Below are 16711 nucleotides of genomic sequence, written 5' to 3' on the forward strand. Positions count from 1 at the left end.
CCTCACCAAATACTTATTATGAAGAGGATAACTTTACAGTGGAGAAGCTTAGCAGATACCACCTAAAGAAGTCATCAACATAACATCATAAACAGAACAAATCAAAGTCCTATGCCTCCAGGTAAGACATAATGAAAAGAACACAGCACTACATTTATGATATTTCTGCCAGAGGTGCAACCTGAATGCTATTATGAAAAAATAATCCAAAACTGAGGCGCATTCTACAAAATAACTGACTTGCACCCCCCAAAAGTGTGAAGGTCATAAAAATCAAGGCTGGGAAACTGTTCCAAATTGACACAAGGAAAAATAACACAGGATTTTGAACGTGCTCTTTTGCTGTAATGAATATTAAGGTACTTGGTGAAATAAAAACAGGATATGATTAGCTGTTAGTAATGTATCAATGTTAATTTCATGATTTGGATAGTTATGTTAGGGTTAGACAGAAGTATACCTTTGTTTATAGGAAATACACACTAAAGTATTTGGGGGCAATAGTATATTGTTCATTTATTCTCAAATGGTTCAAGAGAAAAAAATTTGTACTGTATAACATTTCTATAAGTTTTGAGATTGCCTCAAAAAATATTTTAAGCAATAAAAAGTGAGGGAAAATTGAATCTCTTCCCTTCATCATCCCCCCATCTCTCACCTTGCCCCAGGCTTCAACCATGACCCCAAAGCTTCTCCATTTACCATTAACCTAGAAATACATACTTCAAAAGGGAAGGAGGTCCAGCTGCAGGCAGATCTGTTCCAACCCAAGGGCCCTGCCAAGTTTCTTAAAACTTTTATGTATTTTTAATGTACGGCAAGGCTGGCCAGGATATAGTGAAGCAAACACTCAAATATACTGGTGTGGACCTTGGTATTAATAAATTTGGCTTTTGAAAAACAATTTGACAAGTATCTATCTTTTAAATGTTCACATCCTTTGATCTATTATTACTATTTCCACTTCTGAGAATCTGTATGTTTTCTTCTAGTTTTATTAAGATAAAATTGACATACATTCCTATACAGGTTTATGGTACCCAGCATAAAGATTTCACTTATATACATCATGAAATGATTACCACAATGAGTTTAGTGAACATCCATCATCTCACATAGATACCAAAGAGTGTTTTTCCCTTGTAATGAGAACTCTTAGGGTTTACCCTCTTAACTGTCATAAACATCCTGGGGCAGTGTTAACTATAGTCAGCACGTGTGCATTCCTAGTACTTATTTATCTTACAGCTCAAAGCTTGTATCCTTTAACTACCCTAAGCCAATTCTCCCTCCTCTTACCCTCCACCTCTGGTGGCCACAAATCTGATCTTTTTCCACGAGCTTAGTTTTTGGTGTTTGGTTTTGTCTTCAGATCACATAGTAGTGAGATCATACAGTGTTTTTCTTTCTCTGACTTATTTCACTTAGCATGTCTTCAAGTCTCATCCATGTTGTCACAAATGGCAGGATTTCCTTTCTATGGCTGAATAATATTCCATTGTATATATACCTCAACTTCTTCATTCACCTGCCCATAGGTACTTAGGTTATTTCCTTAGTCTATTTTCTTAGACTGATGTGAACAATGCTGCTACAAACACAGGGTACAGATATCTCTTCAACACAGTATCTTCATTTTCTTCACATAAGAGAATCTATACTTTAAAAAAAAGTCTTAAAAATAGAAAAGAATTTAGCATTCATATTTTGTTTTAAAAAAACCTAAGATACAGAATCATTTTTTTATTTAATAAGACACAGGATCATGAAGTCACCTTTAGCATGATAAAATAAATTACATGAACTATTTTGAAGTAATTTTAAACAATGTTTATAACTTTGCAATAATGTGAGGAAATATTTTTGTTTTAATATTTGCTGAAAAAGAAGTACAAAAATTTTATATTACAATCACACTACATTTTTACAAAAATTTCTACATAGCATGGGTAAAAAGAGAAGTGTACGTTAAAGCAAGCCTGTATGCGAGACAGCAAAAGAGACACAGAGGTACAAAACAGTCTTTTGGACTCTGTGGGAGAGGGAGGTGGGGGATGATTTGGGAGAATGGCATTAAAACATGTATAATATCATATAAGAAACGAATCACCAGTCCAGGTTTGATGCAGGATACAGGAAGCTTGGGGCTGGTGCACTGGGATGACCCAGAGGGATGGTATGGGGAGGGAGATGGGAGGGGGGTTCAGGATGGGGAACACGTGTACACCCATGGCAGATGCATGTTGATGTAAGGCAAAATCAATACAATATTGTAAAGTTAAAAAATAAAATGAAATAAAATAAAATAATTTAAAAAAAAAAAGACCCTTTGACAAAAAGAAGATGAAACCAATCAATCTTAAATGAAATCAACCCTGAATACTCATTGGAAGGACTGATGCTGAAGCTGAAGCTCCAATACTTTGGCTACCTGATGCAAACAAACCAACTCATTGGAAAAAACCCTGATGCTGGAAGAGTGAAGGCAGAAGGAGAAGAAAGCGACAGAGGATGAGATGGTTGGATGGCATCATCGATTCAATGGACATATACTTGGGCAAACTCTGGGAGAAGGTGAGGGACAGGGAGGCCTGGTGTGCTGCAGTCCATGGGGTGGTGAAGAGTAGGATAAGACCTGGAGACTGAACAACAACAATCTTAATTATCTGCATTTTTGTTTAATTTTTAGTTGATAGCTCAAAATTCTGCTTGACATTTTCAAAACGTTGGTCTTGGGTTTGCTTTTTCCATCTTCTATCTCTAGAATAGTTTTTCATCTTAACTTTTGATATTTATCATAAACTCAAGTATCATTTTTCTGACCTTATGAATTAATAATACCAGCACATTGTTTCCATCAACAAAATAACTATCCCATGTAAAGTAAATCTGTTAGAAGTCTTGAACTTCAAGTGGATTCTTCAGACTTCTCCTGTCAGATATTGAAAAGAGCCTAGCATTGTGCCTGGCATGTACTTCAATTTCAGTAAAAAATTAGATGAATTAAAAAAAAAACATGTATATCATATAAGAAACTAATCACCAGTCCAGGTTCGATGCAGGATACAGGAAGCTTTTGGCTGGTGCACTGGAATGACCCAGAGAGATGGTATGGGGAGGGAGGTGGGAGGGGGGTTCAGGATGGGGAACACGTGTACACCTGTGGTGGATGCATGTTGATGTATAGCAAAACCAATACTATATTGTAAAGTAAAAAAATAATAATAATAATAATAATTTTTAATTAAAAAAATAAAATAAAGGGAAGAGAAAAAATAAATAAAATAAAAATATTGTTAGAATCTAGGCAATTGCTATGAAGTACTATTTTAAAAGTCTTCTAATCATACTGTATGTTTGAAAATCACCATTATAAAATATTAGGGAGAGAGACCTCTACACACACAATGGAAGAAAATTTAAAATACAGTAGATAAATCCAAATTGGAGAGACAGTTTTTGAGTTTTGTTTTTTTTTTTAGCTATGGCCTATTCGATGCAGTAAAACTATATGCGCTCATGGGTACCAGCTGTATTTTAGAAATCATTTCCTATGCCACTGAGAAACACTCTAATGTCTACAAGGAATGCTGCTCTCGACAGTATCACAGTCAAGAAAGGAGGAAAGCAGCCCTCAGAGTGCATTTCCGAACAGTGGGAGCCAAGTGCTCAGGAAACAGACTCGACATTCCCTGTGCACCTGCCTGGGTCCCTTCACTCCTCAGGTAGTCTTGCCTTGGGTCTTAACCACAACACTAGCTTCACCATGGCTGCTGCAGAGAAGTCCCGAAGCTTTGCTCCATCTCTGACTTCTCTCACAAGTTTACAATATTCCTTTCTGAATAAGGGGTGCACAAGTCTTCTAGTTGTGTTCTGTTAGCATCTCAGCCAGCATGTCAAGAAACCAAATGACTTCTCTCTGAATGAACTGCTACTCCTTCTGTTGCTACCAGTGTCGTTAACAGTGCAATCATTCTCCCTATTACCTTTCTCTTCTTGCCTGTATACCAAACACTGCCTCCCCTTGATTCTATTTCAGCAACCTCTCTAATCTTCACTCCATCCTCACTGCCACCATACTATTTCCTTTTATGCTATATATATATAGCATATATTATATATATGTATATATAATAGATACACACACACACACACACAATGAAGGCTTGTTTTATTCCAGGCTGTGGGCTAAGGATTTAGCAAATAAAAATCTTCTTTTACCCTTGTGACAGTCCTAAAAGGTAGATGTCACCATCGCTCCCCATCGCAGTTTTCTGTTGCTGCTCAGTAAACCACCCCCAACCTTTGTGGCTCACAGTTCTGTGGGTTGACTGTGCTCAGCTGGGCGGTCCTCCCTTGGGGTCTCTCATGTTGTTGCAGTCAATACCAGGAGTTGGAGTCATATGAAGTCTCATCTGGCTTCTTCACTGACATGTCTGCATTTCAGCTGGAATGACTGGAACAGCTGGGGACTGGTGAGCATCTCTCTACCCTGCTTTTTGTTGAGGTTATACCATGCTATTTCTTTAATCTCTGGGTCTAGTCACAAACCACCTCTCAGAGGCACATTAGATTTCTCTTCCTAAAGGACAGCTCTGATCCTTTTAGGTAATAAGACGAAAGGACCAGGAAGCTCCTCTCCACCTCTGGACTGTGTCATTCACATATATGAAAATATTCCTTTGGTCACAGGTACAATCTTAAAAACTCTACACCCTAGTCTGGCACTCTGATCCGAAGTACCCCCACCTCCCAAATGGCTTACTCCTTTGCACTAATGCTGTACCTTAGGAATCTGACAACTCAAAAAAACCATCTTTCCTCTCCTTCCTACCTTTGCCCAGGACAGCCTCCTCCTAATCCCAGCTCTACCATTAAACTCCTTTGTCTCCCTCAAGGCTCCTTCCTCCATGAAATTCTGGGTCCCCAACTGGTGGAAGTGATATCTGCATTCCCTAAAGCCTTCTGCCTTCAAAGTGCTATCATACTTGAATATGTAAACATATTGCCTGAGATCTTGGCAAAATGCAGATACTGCTTCAGTAGTTCTGCAGTAAGGTCTGAGATTCTGCATTTCCAATGACCCCCAGGTGATGCCAGTTCCTAGACCACACTTTGAGGAATAAGGTCTTATAGAGCATATTTAACATTGCTCTACATTGTCATTATTTTCATCTACATATCACCCCTATTAAAAAAATAAACTCCCAATATATCTTGAATAGTTTAGTCAGTCTTTTATGCCCAGGGGAACTAGTTTGGAATCTTATATACAGTATGTGCTGGTAGATGGGTAGGTACAGAAAGAATCCTTGTAATTACACTTAAAGAATTTTTGCACCTGCGCAGTTAGTATGCACTCAAGAAAGTGAGGCCCAGAACTCTGATCCTGTAGCCAGAATGTGAAAGAGCAGCCAAAACTTATAATATTGCAAAAGTTCAGAATTTTGTTTAGGTTGCAATGCTAAATATTTCTCATAGGGCCTATAGACAGCCTTTACTGAGACAGTTACCTGAAGATCATACTGACATATGGGTGATATACAAGCTCTTTAAGGAAGAAGTAAGATGTGCACAAATAAAAGATATAAGGAGAAGGGGACCTTCATTTACCTATGGTTGATTCATGCTGATATTTGGCAGAAACAAACACAATATTGTAAAACAATTATCCTCCAATTAAAAATAAATAAATTTCAATAAAGCAAAAAATAAAAGATATAAGGAAATCTACAGACCATTCAGAAGCAGAAAATAATGGTGCATATGATTGATGCTCTTAAATGCTGGATGAAACAATGACCAGGATCAGATGTTCGCTGATGGACACTGAATCAGTCTCTCCCTCCCTCCCTCCCTCCCTCCCTCTCTCTCTCTCTCTCTCTCACACACACACACACACAGGCTGAAAGAAACAACTTGCTACATGGTTCTGGTGCCTCAGAAGTTCAGCAGCACTGTCTAGTGCACTGAGCTCAGGAACCTGGACCTGATCTACCCTGACTTGCAATCTCTGGTTTGTGTTCCTTAGTTACAAAATGAAAAAAAAGAAAAAAGAAGATGGTTTTCTTCTTTAAACAATAACATTAAAGTCCAAACTGTACAATCTCACTATGTTGGCACAGCAGAAAGAAAAACTCCCATCCTAAATACAGCCTCAGAGTTGGCCAGACCCACTACATGTTTCTACCTTTACTACCACTACCAGTATTACTAGTAATAATTGTTAGTAATCATTGCTAAGAATGATAATAGCTATACCTATTATTCATGATGTGACAGAAACTTTATACATATTTAATTAATGCCTTGGCAACCCAATAAGGTGGTTTTTTATCATACCCTTTTACAAAGACAAATAACTTATGGTTCAAAGTTTAATAATTTGCCCAATGGCTAAAGCTTCAAAAATGACATCAGGACTCTTACTCCCAGTGGATTCACTATTTTTGTGCCTCTTAACAGACATTCAGTCAATAAACATTTACCAAGTATTTACTCTGGGAGAAGTACTAGGGTAGGAGCTGGGATTAAAAACTGAGCAAGTTATCTGCCTTCCATGAACCCCTGGTCTTGTAGAAGCAAGAAAAGTATCAATTAGGCAGCTTCATGGTTATGTTGGAAATATTGTATGTAATAAATTGCTCCATAGATCTTTGCAAAACCTGTAATTTGCTATTGTATTTTAAAAGAAATTAAGAACAGAGCATGCTCTGAACAAATTATGAATTGTTTGCTAATGTTCATAAATTTGCTATGTCTATAAATTATAAACATAGATTTTAAATATGTTTTACAAGAGAAATTAGCTGGTATTATAAAAGATTGAATCTCTGATTTAAGAGAAAAGCAAAATAAACTTTTAAAAAAGGAAGTACTTTTTAGAAAGTTTTATTACATTAACATAGTGACAGCTACTAAAATGCTTTTAATCTATTAACTATATTATATCTGCAATATGCCACAATAATATTTAGCACCTGAATATAACCTGGCCAAAAAAAAAAAAAAAAAAACACTAAAATGCAGAATTTGTTATACCACTTAAAGCAGCTAAGTGCTGACCTCTAGTGGCCATACTGAGAATATCTTTATATTAATATCGCTACTGAATAATCTTTGTGTGCTAAGTCGCTTCAGTCGTATTCGACTCTTTCAGACCCTATGGAGTGTAACCCGCCACGCTCTTCTGTTCATGGGATTCTCCAGACAAGTATACTGTAGTGGGTTGCCATGCCCTCCTTCAGAGGATCTTCCCAACCCAGGGATCGAACTCACGTCTCTTACATCTCCTACATTGGTAGGCAGGTTCTTTACTACTATCACCTGGGAAGCTGGAACGTCTTGAGGAAAGTGACGCAGTGAGCTATGGAAATATCAGAAGATGCATGTAACTATGAGCCATGTAAATATCTGGAGATCTCTGGGAGAAAAGTGGTCCAGGAGGAAGTTCCAAGGCCCCACGAAGGATGCTAGCTAACATGTTCTGGTGGTGGTTTAGTCATTAAGTCATGTGCGACTCTTGCAACCCCATGGAGTGTAGCCTACTAGGCTCCTCTGTCCATGGCATTCTCCAGGCAAGAATACTGGAGTGGGTTGCCATTCCCTTCTCCAGGGGATCTTCCCAGCCCAGGGATCAAACCCAGGTCTCCCAATTTGCAGGCAGATAATTTACCAGCTGAGCCACCTGGAAATCAAACCTGAGTCTCCTGCACTGGCAGGCAGTTTCTTTACCAACTGAGTTATGAGGGACACCCTCAATAACCTTTACATCATTACTAATTACAAACCTATTTTGGTGATATAGGTCAATTTATATTTTCCATTTTTAATACTTAAACATAACTTTTAGACATAAGATACCAACCACTGCAGGTGAAAAATCTTGGAATCAAAGTCCCAAAACTAAATCTCAGTCCTTAATTTGTTAGCTGATTTTGGACAAGTTACCAAATGTCTCTGAATCTGTCCTCAAATCTAGAAAATGGCACAAAGCAGGATTCAGATAAAGGTAAATGACACTGACTGCAGCCATGAAATTAAAAGACACTTACTCTTTGGAAGGAAAGTTATGACCAACCTAGATAGCATATTCAAAAGCAGAGACATTACTTTGCCAACAAAGGTCCGTCTAGTCAAGGCTATGGTTTTTCCAGTGGTCATGTGTGGATGTGAGAGTTGGACTGTGAAGAAGGCTGAGCACCGAAGAACTGATGCTTTTGAACTGTGGTGTTGGAGAAGACTCTTGAGAGTCCCTTGGACTGCAAGGAGATCCAACCAGTCCATTCTGAAGGAGATCAGCCCTGGGATTTCTTTGGAAGGAATGATGCTAAAGCTGAAACTCCAGTACTTTGGCCACCTAATGCAAAGAGTTGACTCATTGGAAAAGACTCTGATGCTGGGAGGGATTGGGGGCAGGAGGAGAAGGGGACGACAGAGGATGAGATGGCTGGATGGCATCACTGACTCAATGGACGTGAGTCTGGGTGAACTCCGGGAGTTGGTGATGGACAGGGAGGCCTGGCGTGCTGCGATTCATGGGGTCGCAAAGAGTCGGACACGACTGAGCGACTGAACTGAACTGAACTGAAGTGACCACTATTGTTAATTTTAACCATTAAATCTATAACTGTGCCTCTACATAAGGTCTCCAACACTTAGTTTCCCTAAGAGTTTCCATAAATATCGACCCATTTCAAGCAACTTACATATGTGTCAAACATCAAAAAACAGAGCCAGCATGGAATGTTTAAGGAAAATCTATTTCCAAAATTTCTTTGGCTTTATCTGAGAAGGATGACTTTCTATAGTGTTCATTGCTTTGAATTCACTGGAAAAAAAAAGAAAATAATTCTAGGAAGCAATGTCATTATCTCTAAATAATATTATCATATACTTTTAAAAGATCTTTAAAGATTTTACAGGGTTTCCCAGGTGGTGCTAGTGGTAAAGAACCTGCCTGTCAATGCAGGAGACATAAGAGACGTGGGTTCGATACCTGGGTGGGGAAGATCTCCAGCATGGCAACCCACTCCAGTATTCTTGCTTGGAGAATCCCATGGACAAAGGAGCCTGGCAGGTTACAGTCCATAGGGTCACAAAGAGGCAGACATGACTGAAGTGATGTAGCAAATAAAAGATTTTACAGGAAAAAAATTACTGAGAAACTATCATTCAAATTTCCTTCTGACACATTTCTAGATCTCTTTATAAATTAGAAATCCTAAAATTCTGAAGTTGCTGAAATGATCTCCAAACTCCTAAATTGGTATCATCAGAACCTACTGTAGTTCCATATACAATTTACACTACTGCCTTAAATATTCATGAAGAAACTTGCTTGACAACTTTCCTTTAAGTTAGGTCAATCCCATATAAGGTCTTACAGGACCCAAAATCTTCCAGAAACCATTTTCTCCCATGGATAACATTCCAAGGCAAGCCACACCGACTGACATTGGGTTGGTTGTGAAATAGGTCACAACTTTACAACCAAATGACGTACTATTCCCTTCATAGCAGCAGAAGAACACAGTGCTAGTTGTTCAGTCGTGTCCAACTCTTTACAACCCCGCAAAGAGACTGCCAGGCTCCTCTGTCCGTGGAATTCTCCAGGCAAGAATACTGGAGTGGGCAGCCATTCCCTTTTCCAGGGGACCTTCCCCACGCCAGGGATCGAACCAGGGTCTTCTGCATTGCAAGTATTCTTTACTGACTGCATTCTTTACCAACTGAGCCACTGGGGGAGCCCTTCATAGACTCATTCAAATTGTTTGCCATTTCCTAATGCCACCTCATGCGAAGAGTTGACTCACTGGAAAAGACTCTGATGCTGGGAGGAATTGGGGGCAGGAGGAGAAGGGGACAACAGAGGATAAGATGGCTGGATGGCATCACTGACTCGATGGACGTGAGTTTGAGTGAACTCCGGGAGCTGGTGATGGACAGGGAGGCCTGGCGTGCTGCGATTTACGGGGTCGCTAAGAGTCAGACACGACTGAGCGACTGAACTGAACTGAACTGAATGGTAAACACATACTAGTGCTTTTCTGAGGATAGTGTTTCAGGTTTTAGTCATTTTATTGCCATATTACTTCTTAAAATTTTTAACAAAAGCATATTAACAACTCCAAAATAACATGATATCAATGTAATTTGCATTAAGACTTAACATTTCTGAAAGCTAAGAAATACTTGGAATACAAACAAGTATATTCATTTGTCTGTTGAATCAGTGTCACATTTGTGATTCATATTTCATGCTAATCAGATATGAATAATGAGAGAAACTCCTAATTTAACAATGGCTGACATTCTCCAAATAATTACTTTCCTTAAACTTTACCTCCCTAGGTGACTGATCACATTGCTAATCATGTATAATGATAATGACTTTTTGTGTCATTGGAGAATTTGCTACAGATGATTAATTAACTTTATAAAGTGATTACTAGTTAATTTACAAGGAATTTGTGAGAAATGTTTAGTGCCCTGAATTTGTCAAAGTGAAAGAAAATTGATCCTTAAAGTAAGGATCTTACTTTAATTAAGATTCTTAATTCATCTATAATTATTATACCATTGCCCAACACTCTTCCCTGTACACTTGTATATTTTAATAACAAAAGATTTATTGTTAAATATAATTTATTTAGCTATGCCTAATTTATACTTAAGTAGCAATAGGACCTATGCCCAAAATCAAGTTCTAAAGCTGAGCACTGCTTTACGTTCTCATTTTTGAAAAGTGTGGTTCTCCTAAAGCTTATCAAGACCCAGCAACTGATACCCTAATGCCTGAATCTTACAATATTTATACAATATGAAAACCTCTTAATTGAAGAGAGATATATTATTTTTCTAACATATACTACCTGAGTTTAAGTGGGCTTCCCTGATACCTCAGTTGGAAAAGAATTGGCCTGCAATGCAGGAGACCCCTATTCAATTCCTGGGTCAAGAAGATCTGCTGGAGAAGGGACAGGATACCCACTTCAGTATTCTTGGGCTTCCCTTATGGCTCAGCTGGTAAAGAATCTGCCTGCAATGCAGGAGACCTGGTTTCAATCCCTGGGTTGGGAAGATCCCCTGGAGAAGGGAAAGGCTACCCACTCCAGTACTCTTGCCTGGAGAATTCCATGGACTGTATAGTCTCTGGGGTAGTAAAGCAAAGAGTTGGACATGACTGAGCAACTTTCACTTCACCTAAGTTTAAGAACATTGACATCTCTAAACCCCCTATACTCTCATTGGCAAGTTCATTTTATAACTGTAACAGGCCCACATCATTTATGCAAATCTCTATATTTTTCCAAATACAAACAGGTTGGGAGAAATGTTTTAAAGTACTTTTTTTCTATAGGATCATCTCAGCTCTAACTTTGGATCCGTGTATAGCAGTGAGGTATTATATGCAAATTTTATATTTCTCTTTAAGGAACTATCAAAGAGTACCCCTTTTTTTTAAATTACATCATCTGTATAGCCAACATAAATTTTGTTTTTAAAGTTCAGACAGGCAGGGAAGAAATTAGGATAAACTCTATAAGAAAAAATGAAGATGAGTAGAAGTAGAAAAGGAAGAATGAGTTTTAAACATTCCTAGCTGATGCAGAGTAAAATACTTTACCTGGTAACAAGTAAATCAAATATTCCAAGTCTTTGACTTTAAAAAATTTATTAAATATCTGATACAAACACACTCATGCCGACACACACAGATGCAGACAGGTAACAAACCCCACCACTATCATGCTCATTCACTATTTCCCCACCCAGCACCCACTTGCCCTTCTTAAAGGGAACTCTTAATTTATCATCTTGCTTCAACATGGGAGAGGCCAGGACCTTCACAATCTCAGCCCTTGTACTTCAGATTCTCTCTCTGTTCCACAGAGAGAGCCTGTGACCCAGACCTAACCACTTCCTTGGTCTCTGTGACTGGTTCACTTGAGACAATGAGACAATTCTGAGCATTTTGTTTGAATGGCTTGATAAAGACCCTCCCCCTCTCCCGTTGTGCTTGCCACCAGGAGGCTGTAGAGGGTGGAGCCATGACTGTCATCGTGGCTCCATGAGGGAAGGTCTGAAGCTGTTAGGGGTTACCATGGAGACTGGAAATGAAGCCAGAATTGAGAGAAAACAAACCACATCCTGATGACAGCATGAGAACTGCAGATCTAACCATTTTTGAAGCAGGATTTACCTCTGAACTTTCCAGCTATAAGAGCCAAGACATTTTCCCTCCTTTTTCCCCTTAAACCAGTTGGAGATTTCTTGAGTTCATTTGTTTCATTTGTTATTTGCAACTGATAGAGTCTTAATAGATAAGTCAACACTGACATTCTAATGATGAAATAAGAAATGCACAGAATGCTCAAATGGCCTTGTTAGTCACACACCAAGTGTGTCTACTTTCTTTATGTGATTCATTGTTCACAAGGTTTAGTACTCTTATTAAATGGGTACAACTTTAATATTGTAATAAATATATAATTTATCCATTAAATCTGACATATTAAATACTTTTCATACATCATTTACAAATTTTTTCATACATATTTTTTAAATATGTACATATTGTTAAATATGTCCTTACTGAAAAACTCAGACTTAAATTGAAGAAAACCACAAGATCATTCAGAAATGACCTAAATCAAATTCCTTACGATCATAAAGAGGAACTGACAAACAGATTCAAGGGATTAGATCTGATAGACAGAGTGCCTGAAGAACTACGGATGGAAGTTCATGACATTGTACAGGAGGCAGTGATCAAGAACATCTCCAAGGAAAGAAATGCAAAAATGCAAATGGTTGTCTGAGGAGGCCTTACAGATAGCTGAGAAAAGAAGAGAAGCAAAGACAAAGAAGCAAAGGAGAAAAGGAAAGATATACCTATTTGGATGTAGAGTTTCAAAGAAAAGCACAGAGAAATAAGAAAGCCCTCCTCAGTAATCAATGCAAAGAAATAGAAGAAAACAATAGAATGGAAAAGACTGGAGATCTCTTCAAGAAAATTAGAGATACTAAAGGAATATTATTATGAAAACCTAGACAGCATATTAAAAAGCAGAGACATTACTTTGCCAACAAAGGTCCATCTAGTCAAAGCTATGGTTTTTCCAGTAGTCATGCATGGATGTGAGAGTTGAACTATAGAGAAAACTGAGCACAGAAGAATTGATGCTTTTGAACTGTGCTGTTGGAGAAGACTCTTGAGAGTCCCTTGGACTGCAAGGAGATCCAACCAGTCCATCCTAAAGGAGATCCGTCCTGGGTGTTCATTGGAAGGACTGATGTTGAAGCTGAAACTCCAATACTTTGGCCACCTGATGCAAAGAGCTGACTCATTGGAAAAGACCCTGATGCTGGGAAAGATCGAGGGCAGGATGAGAAGGGGATGACAGAGGATGAGACGGTTGGATGGCATCACCGACTCAATGGACATGGGTTTGGGTGGACTCCTGGAGTTGGTAATGGATGGGAAGGCCTGGTGTACTGCAGTTCATGGGGTCACAAAGAGTCGGACACGACTGAGTGATTGAACTGAACTGAGTGACTGAACTGAACTGAAGGGAATATTTCATGCAAAGATGGGCACAATCAAGGACAGAAATGGTATGGACCTAACAGAAGCAGAAGCTATTAAGAAGAGGTGGCAAGAATACACAGAAGAACTACACAAAAAAGATCTTCATGATCCAGATAACCACAATGGTATGATCACTGGACTAGAGCCAGACATCCCGGAATATGAAGTCAAATGGGCTTTAGGAAGCATTCACTATGAACAAAGCTAGTAGAGGTGATAAAATTTCAGTTGAGCTATTTCAAATCCTAAAAGAGGAGGCTGTGAAGTGCTGCACTCAATATGCCAGCATATTTGGAAAACTCAGCAGCGGCCACAGGACTGGAAAAGGTCGGTTTTCACTCCAATCTCAAAGAAGGGCAATGCCAAAGAATATTCAAACTACTGAACAGTTGCACTCATCTCACATGCTAGCAAAGTAATGCTCAAATTTCTCCAAGCCAGGTTTCAACAGTATGTGGACCATGAACTTCCAGATGTTCAAGTTGGATTTAGAAAAGGCAGAGGAAGCAGAGATCAAACATCTGCTGGATCATCGAAAAAGTAAGAGAGTTCCAGGAAAACATCTACTTCGGCTTTATTGACTATGTCAAAGCCTTTGACTGTGTGAATCACAACAAACTGTGGGAAATTCTTCAAGAGATGGGAATAGCAGACCACCTTAGCTGCCTCCTGACAAGTCTGTATGCAGGTCAAGAAGCAACAGTTAGAAATGGACATGGAACAACAGACTGGTTCCAAATCAGGAAAGGAGTATGTCAAGGAGAACATATATTGTCAGCCTGCTTATTTAACTTATATGCAGAGTACATCATTAGAAATGCCAGGCTGGATGAAGCAAAAGCTAGAATCAAGATTGCCAGGAGAAATATCAATAACCTCAGATATGCAGATGACACCACCCTTATGGTAGAAACCAAAGTAGAACTAAAGAGCCTCTTGATGAAAGTGAAAGAGGAGAGTAAAAAAGTTGGCTTAAAGCTCAGCATTCAGAAAACGAAGATCATGGCATCCAGTCCCATCACTTCATGGAAAATAGATGGGGAAACAATGGAAACAGTGAGAGACTTTATTTTGGGGGGCTCCAAAATCACTGCAGATTTGGGCCATAAAATTAAAAGATACTTGCTCTTTGGAAGAAAAGCTATGACCAAACTAGACAGCATATTAAAAAGCAGAGACATTACTTTGCCAACAAAGGTCCGTCTAGTCAAAGCTATGGTTTTTCCAATAGTCATGTATGGATGTGAGATTTGGACTATGAAGAAAGCTGAGCACCGAACAATTTATGTTTTTGAACTGTGGTGTTGCAGGAGACTCTTAGAGTCCCTTGAACTACAAGGAGAGCCAATCAGTCAACCCTAAAGGAGATCAGTCCTGGGTGTTCATTGGAAGGACTGATGCTGAAGCTGAAACTCCAGTACTTTGGCCACCTGATGCAAAGAACTGACTCATTGGAAAAGAACCTGATCCTGGGAAAGACTGAAGGCAGGAGGAGAAGGGGATGACAGAGGATGAGATGGTTGGATGGGATCACCGACTCAATGGATATGAGTTTGAGTAAACTCCAGGAGTTGGTGATGGACAGGGAAGCCTGGCGTGCTGCAGTCCATGGGGTCACAAAGAGTTGGACATGACTGAGCGACTGAACTCAACTCAACATATTGTTAAATGATCACCACAGTAAATCAAGTTAACATCTATCATCATATATATTAAGTCCATAAAACAAAAAAACAGCTTATGCAGGAAATATTATTTATAGATTAAAATCTGAAGTTTAAGAGAGCTATACAACAAACAACCCAATCAAAAAATGGTACAGAAGACCTAAATAGGCATTTCTCTAAAGAAGACAAACAGATGCCCAACAGGAACATGAAAAGATGCTTGACATCACTAACTATCAGAGAAATGCAAATCAAATCTATAATGTGGTGACCTCACTCCAATCAAAATGGCCATCATCAAAAAGTTTACAGATAACAAATGCCAGGAAGGGTGTGAAGGAAATGGAACCCTTCTATACTGTTGGTGAGAATGTAAATTGGCGCAGCCACTGTGGAAAATAGTATGGAGGTTCCTTAAAAAACTAACAGTAGAGCTACCATATAACCCAGCAATCCGGAGGGGCAGTCCTAAGGTGGCAGAGCACTAGGACGGGGAGGCCACTTTCTCCACAACAAATTCATCGAAAGATCATTTGAACGCTGAGCAAATTCCACAAAACAACTTCTGAATGCTGGTAGAGGACACCAAGCACCCAGAAAGGCAGCCCATTGTCTTCAAAAGGAGGTAGGACAAAATATAAAAGAGAGACAAAAGAGTTAGGGACAGAGACTCATCCCAGGGAGGGAGTCGTAAAAGAGGAGACGTTTCCAAACACCAGGAAACCCTGTCACCGGTGGGTCTGTGGGGAGTTTTGGATTCTCAAAGGGCAACATAACTGGGAGTAAAAAAATAAATAAAACCCACAGATTACGTGCCTAACCACAACTCCCAGCAGAGAAGTAGCCCAGATGCTTGCATCCACCACCAGTAAGCGGGGGCTGAACAGGGAGGCACGGGCTGCATTGCTTAGGGTAAGGACCAGGCCTGAATGCCCTGAGGACAATCTGAGGGAGCTAACGTGAGATAGCACCCCAAATTACGGGATAGCCAGAGAGAGAGAGAAAAAAAGAGAGAGAGAGAACCTTCCCATGAAAAGCTCTAGCCTAAGGCACTGCCGGGCAGCTCACAGAACAAAGGACTGAGCAAATACCAGAGGAGAGCTAGACCAGCCCATCCCCCACTGGAGGCAGAGAGGCAGGCGGGCAACAGCCTGAGCGGGAAAGGGGCAATCTTGGCCCCAGAGACAGTCTTCTCTACCAAACTACGAGCAGGCTCCCAGTTGCTAACCAAGTCTTCCTGGAATCCAGGATGATTGACATCCGCCAGGAGGGCCGCAGTCAGAGATCAGCTCCTCAGAGAAGACACACGGCACTCCTGCTGTGCACCCATGAAATCTAGTGGCTGGGACCAGGGAGGTGATAAGACGCACCGCCAAGCTGGGGAGAGTGCACTCACCAAGTACCTGGTCACCTGAGCTGCTCTGACCTGGGAAGGGCACAAAACGCCTTT

At 39.7% G+C, this 16711-nt stretch overlaps 1 protein-coding gene across 5 annotated transcripts in view; it reads right to left on the reverse strand.

The window, feature by feature from the left end:
- Window positions 1-16711, reverse strand: part of GIPC2 (GIPC PDZ domain containing family member 2) — a 99048-nt gene that overhangs the window by 2980 nt on the left and 79357 nt on the right. The window contains exon 6 of one of the 5 annotated variants that reach the window (XM_045166119.1): window positions 11848-12113. The exons of the other annotated variants lie outside the window; for them this stretch is intronic. Within the exon in view, the coding sequence (XP_045022054.1) occupies window positions 12061-12113 (53 nt within the window). The 3' untranslated portion in view covers window positions 11848-12060. Of the gene's footprint in view, window positions 1-11847; window positions 12114-16711 lie in introns of those variants that run through there. 5 annotated transcript variants of the gene reach the window in all.

Source organism: Bubalus bubalis, chromosome 6 (assembly GCF_019923935.1).
Source record: "Bubalus bubalis isolate 160015118507 breed Murrah chromosome 6, NDDB_SH_1, whole genome shotgun sequence".
NCBI lineage: Eukaryota > Metazoa > Chordata > Mammalia > Artiodactyla > Bovidae > Bubalus > Bubalus bubalis.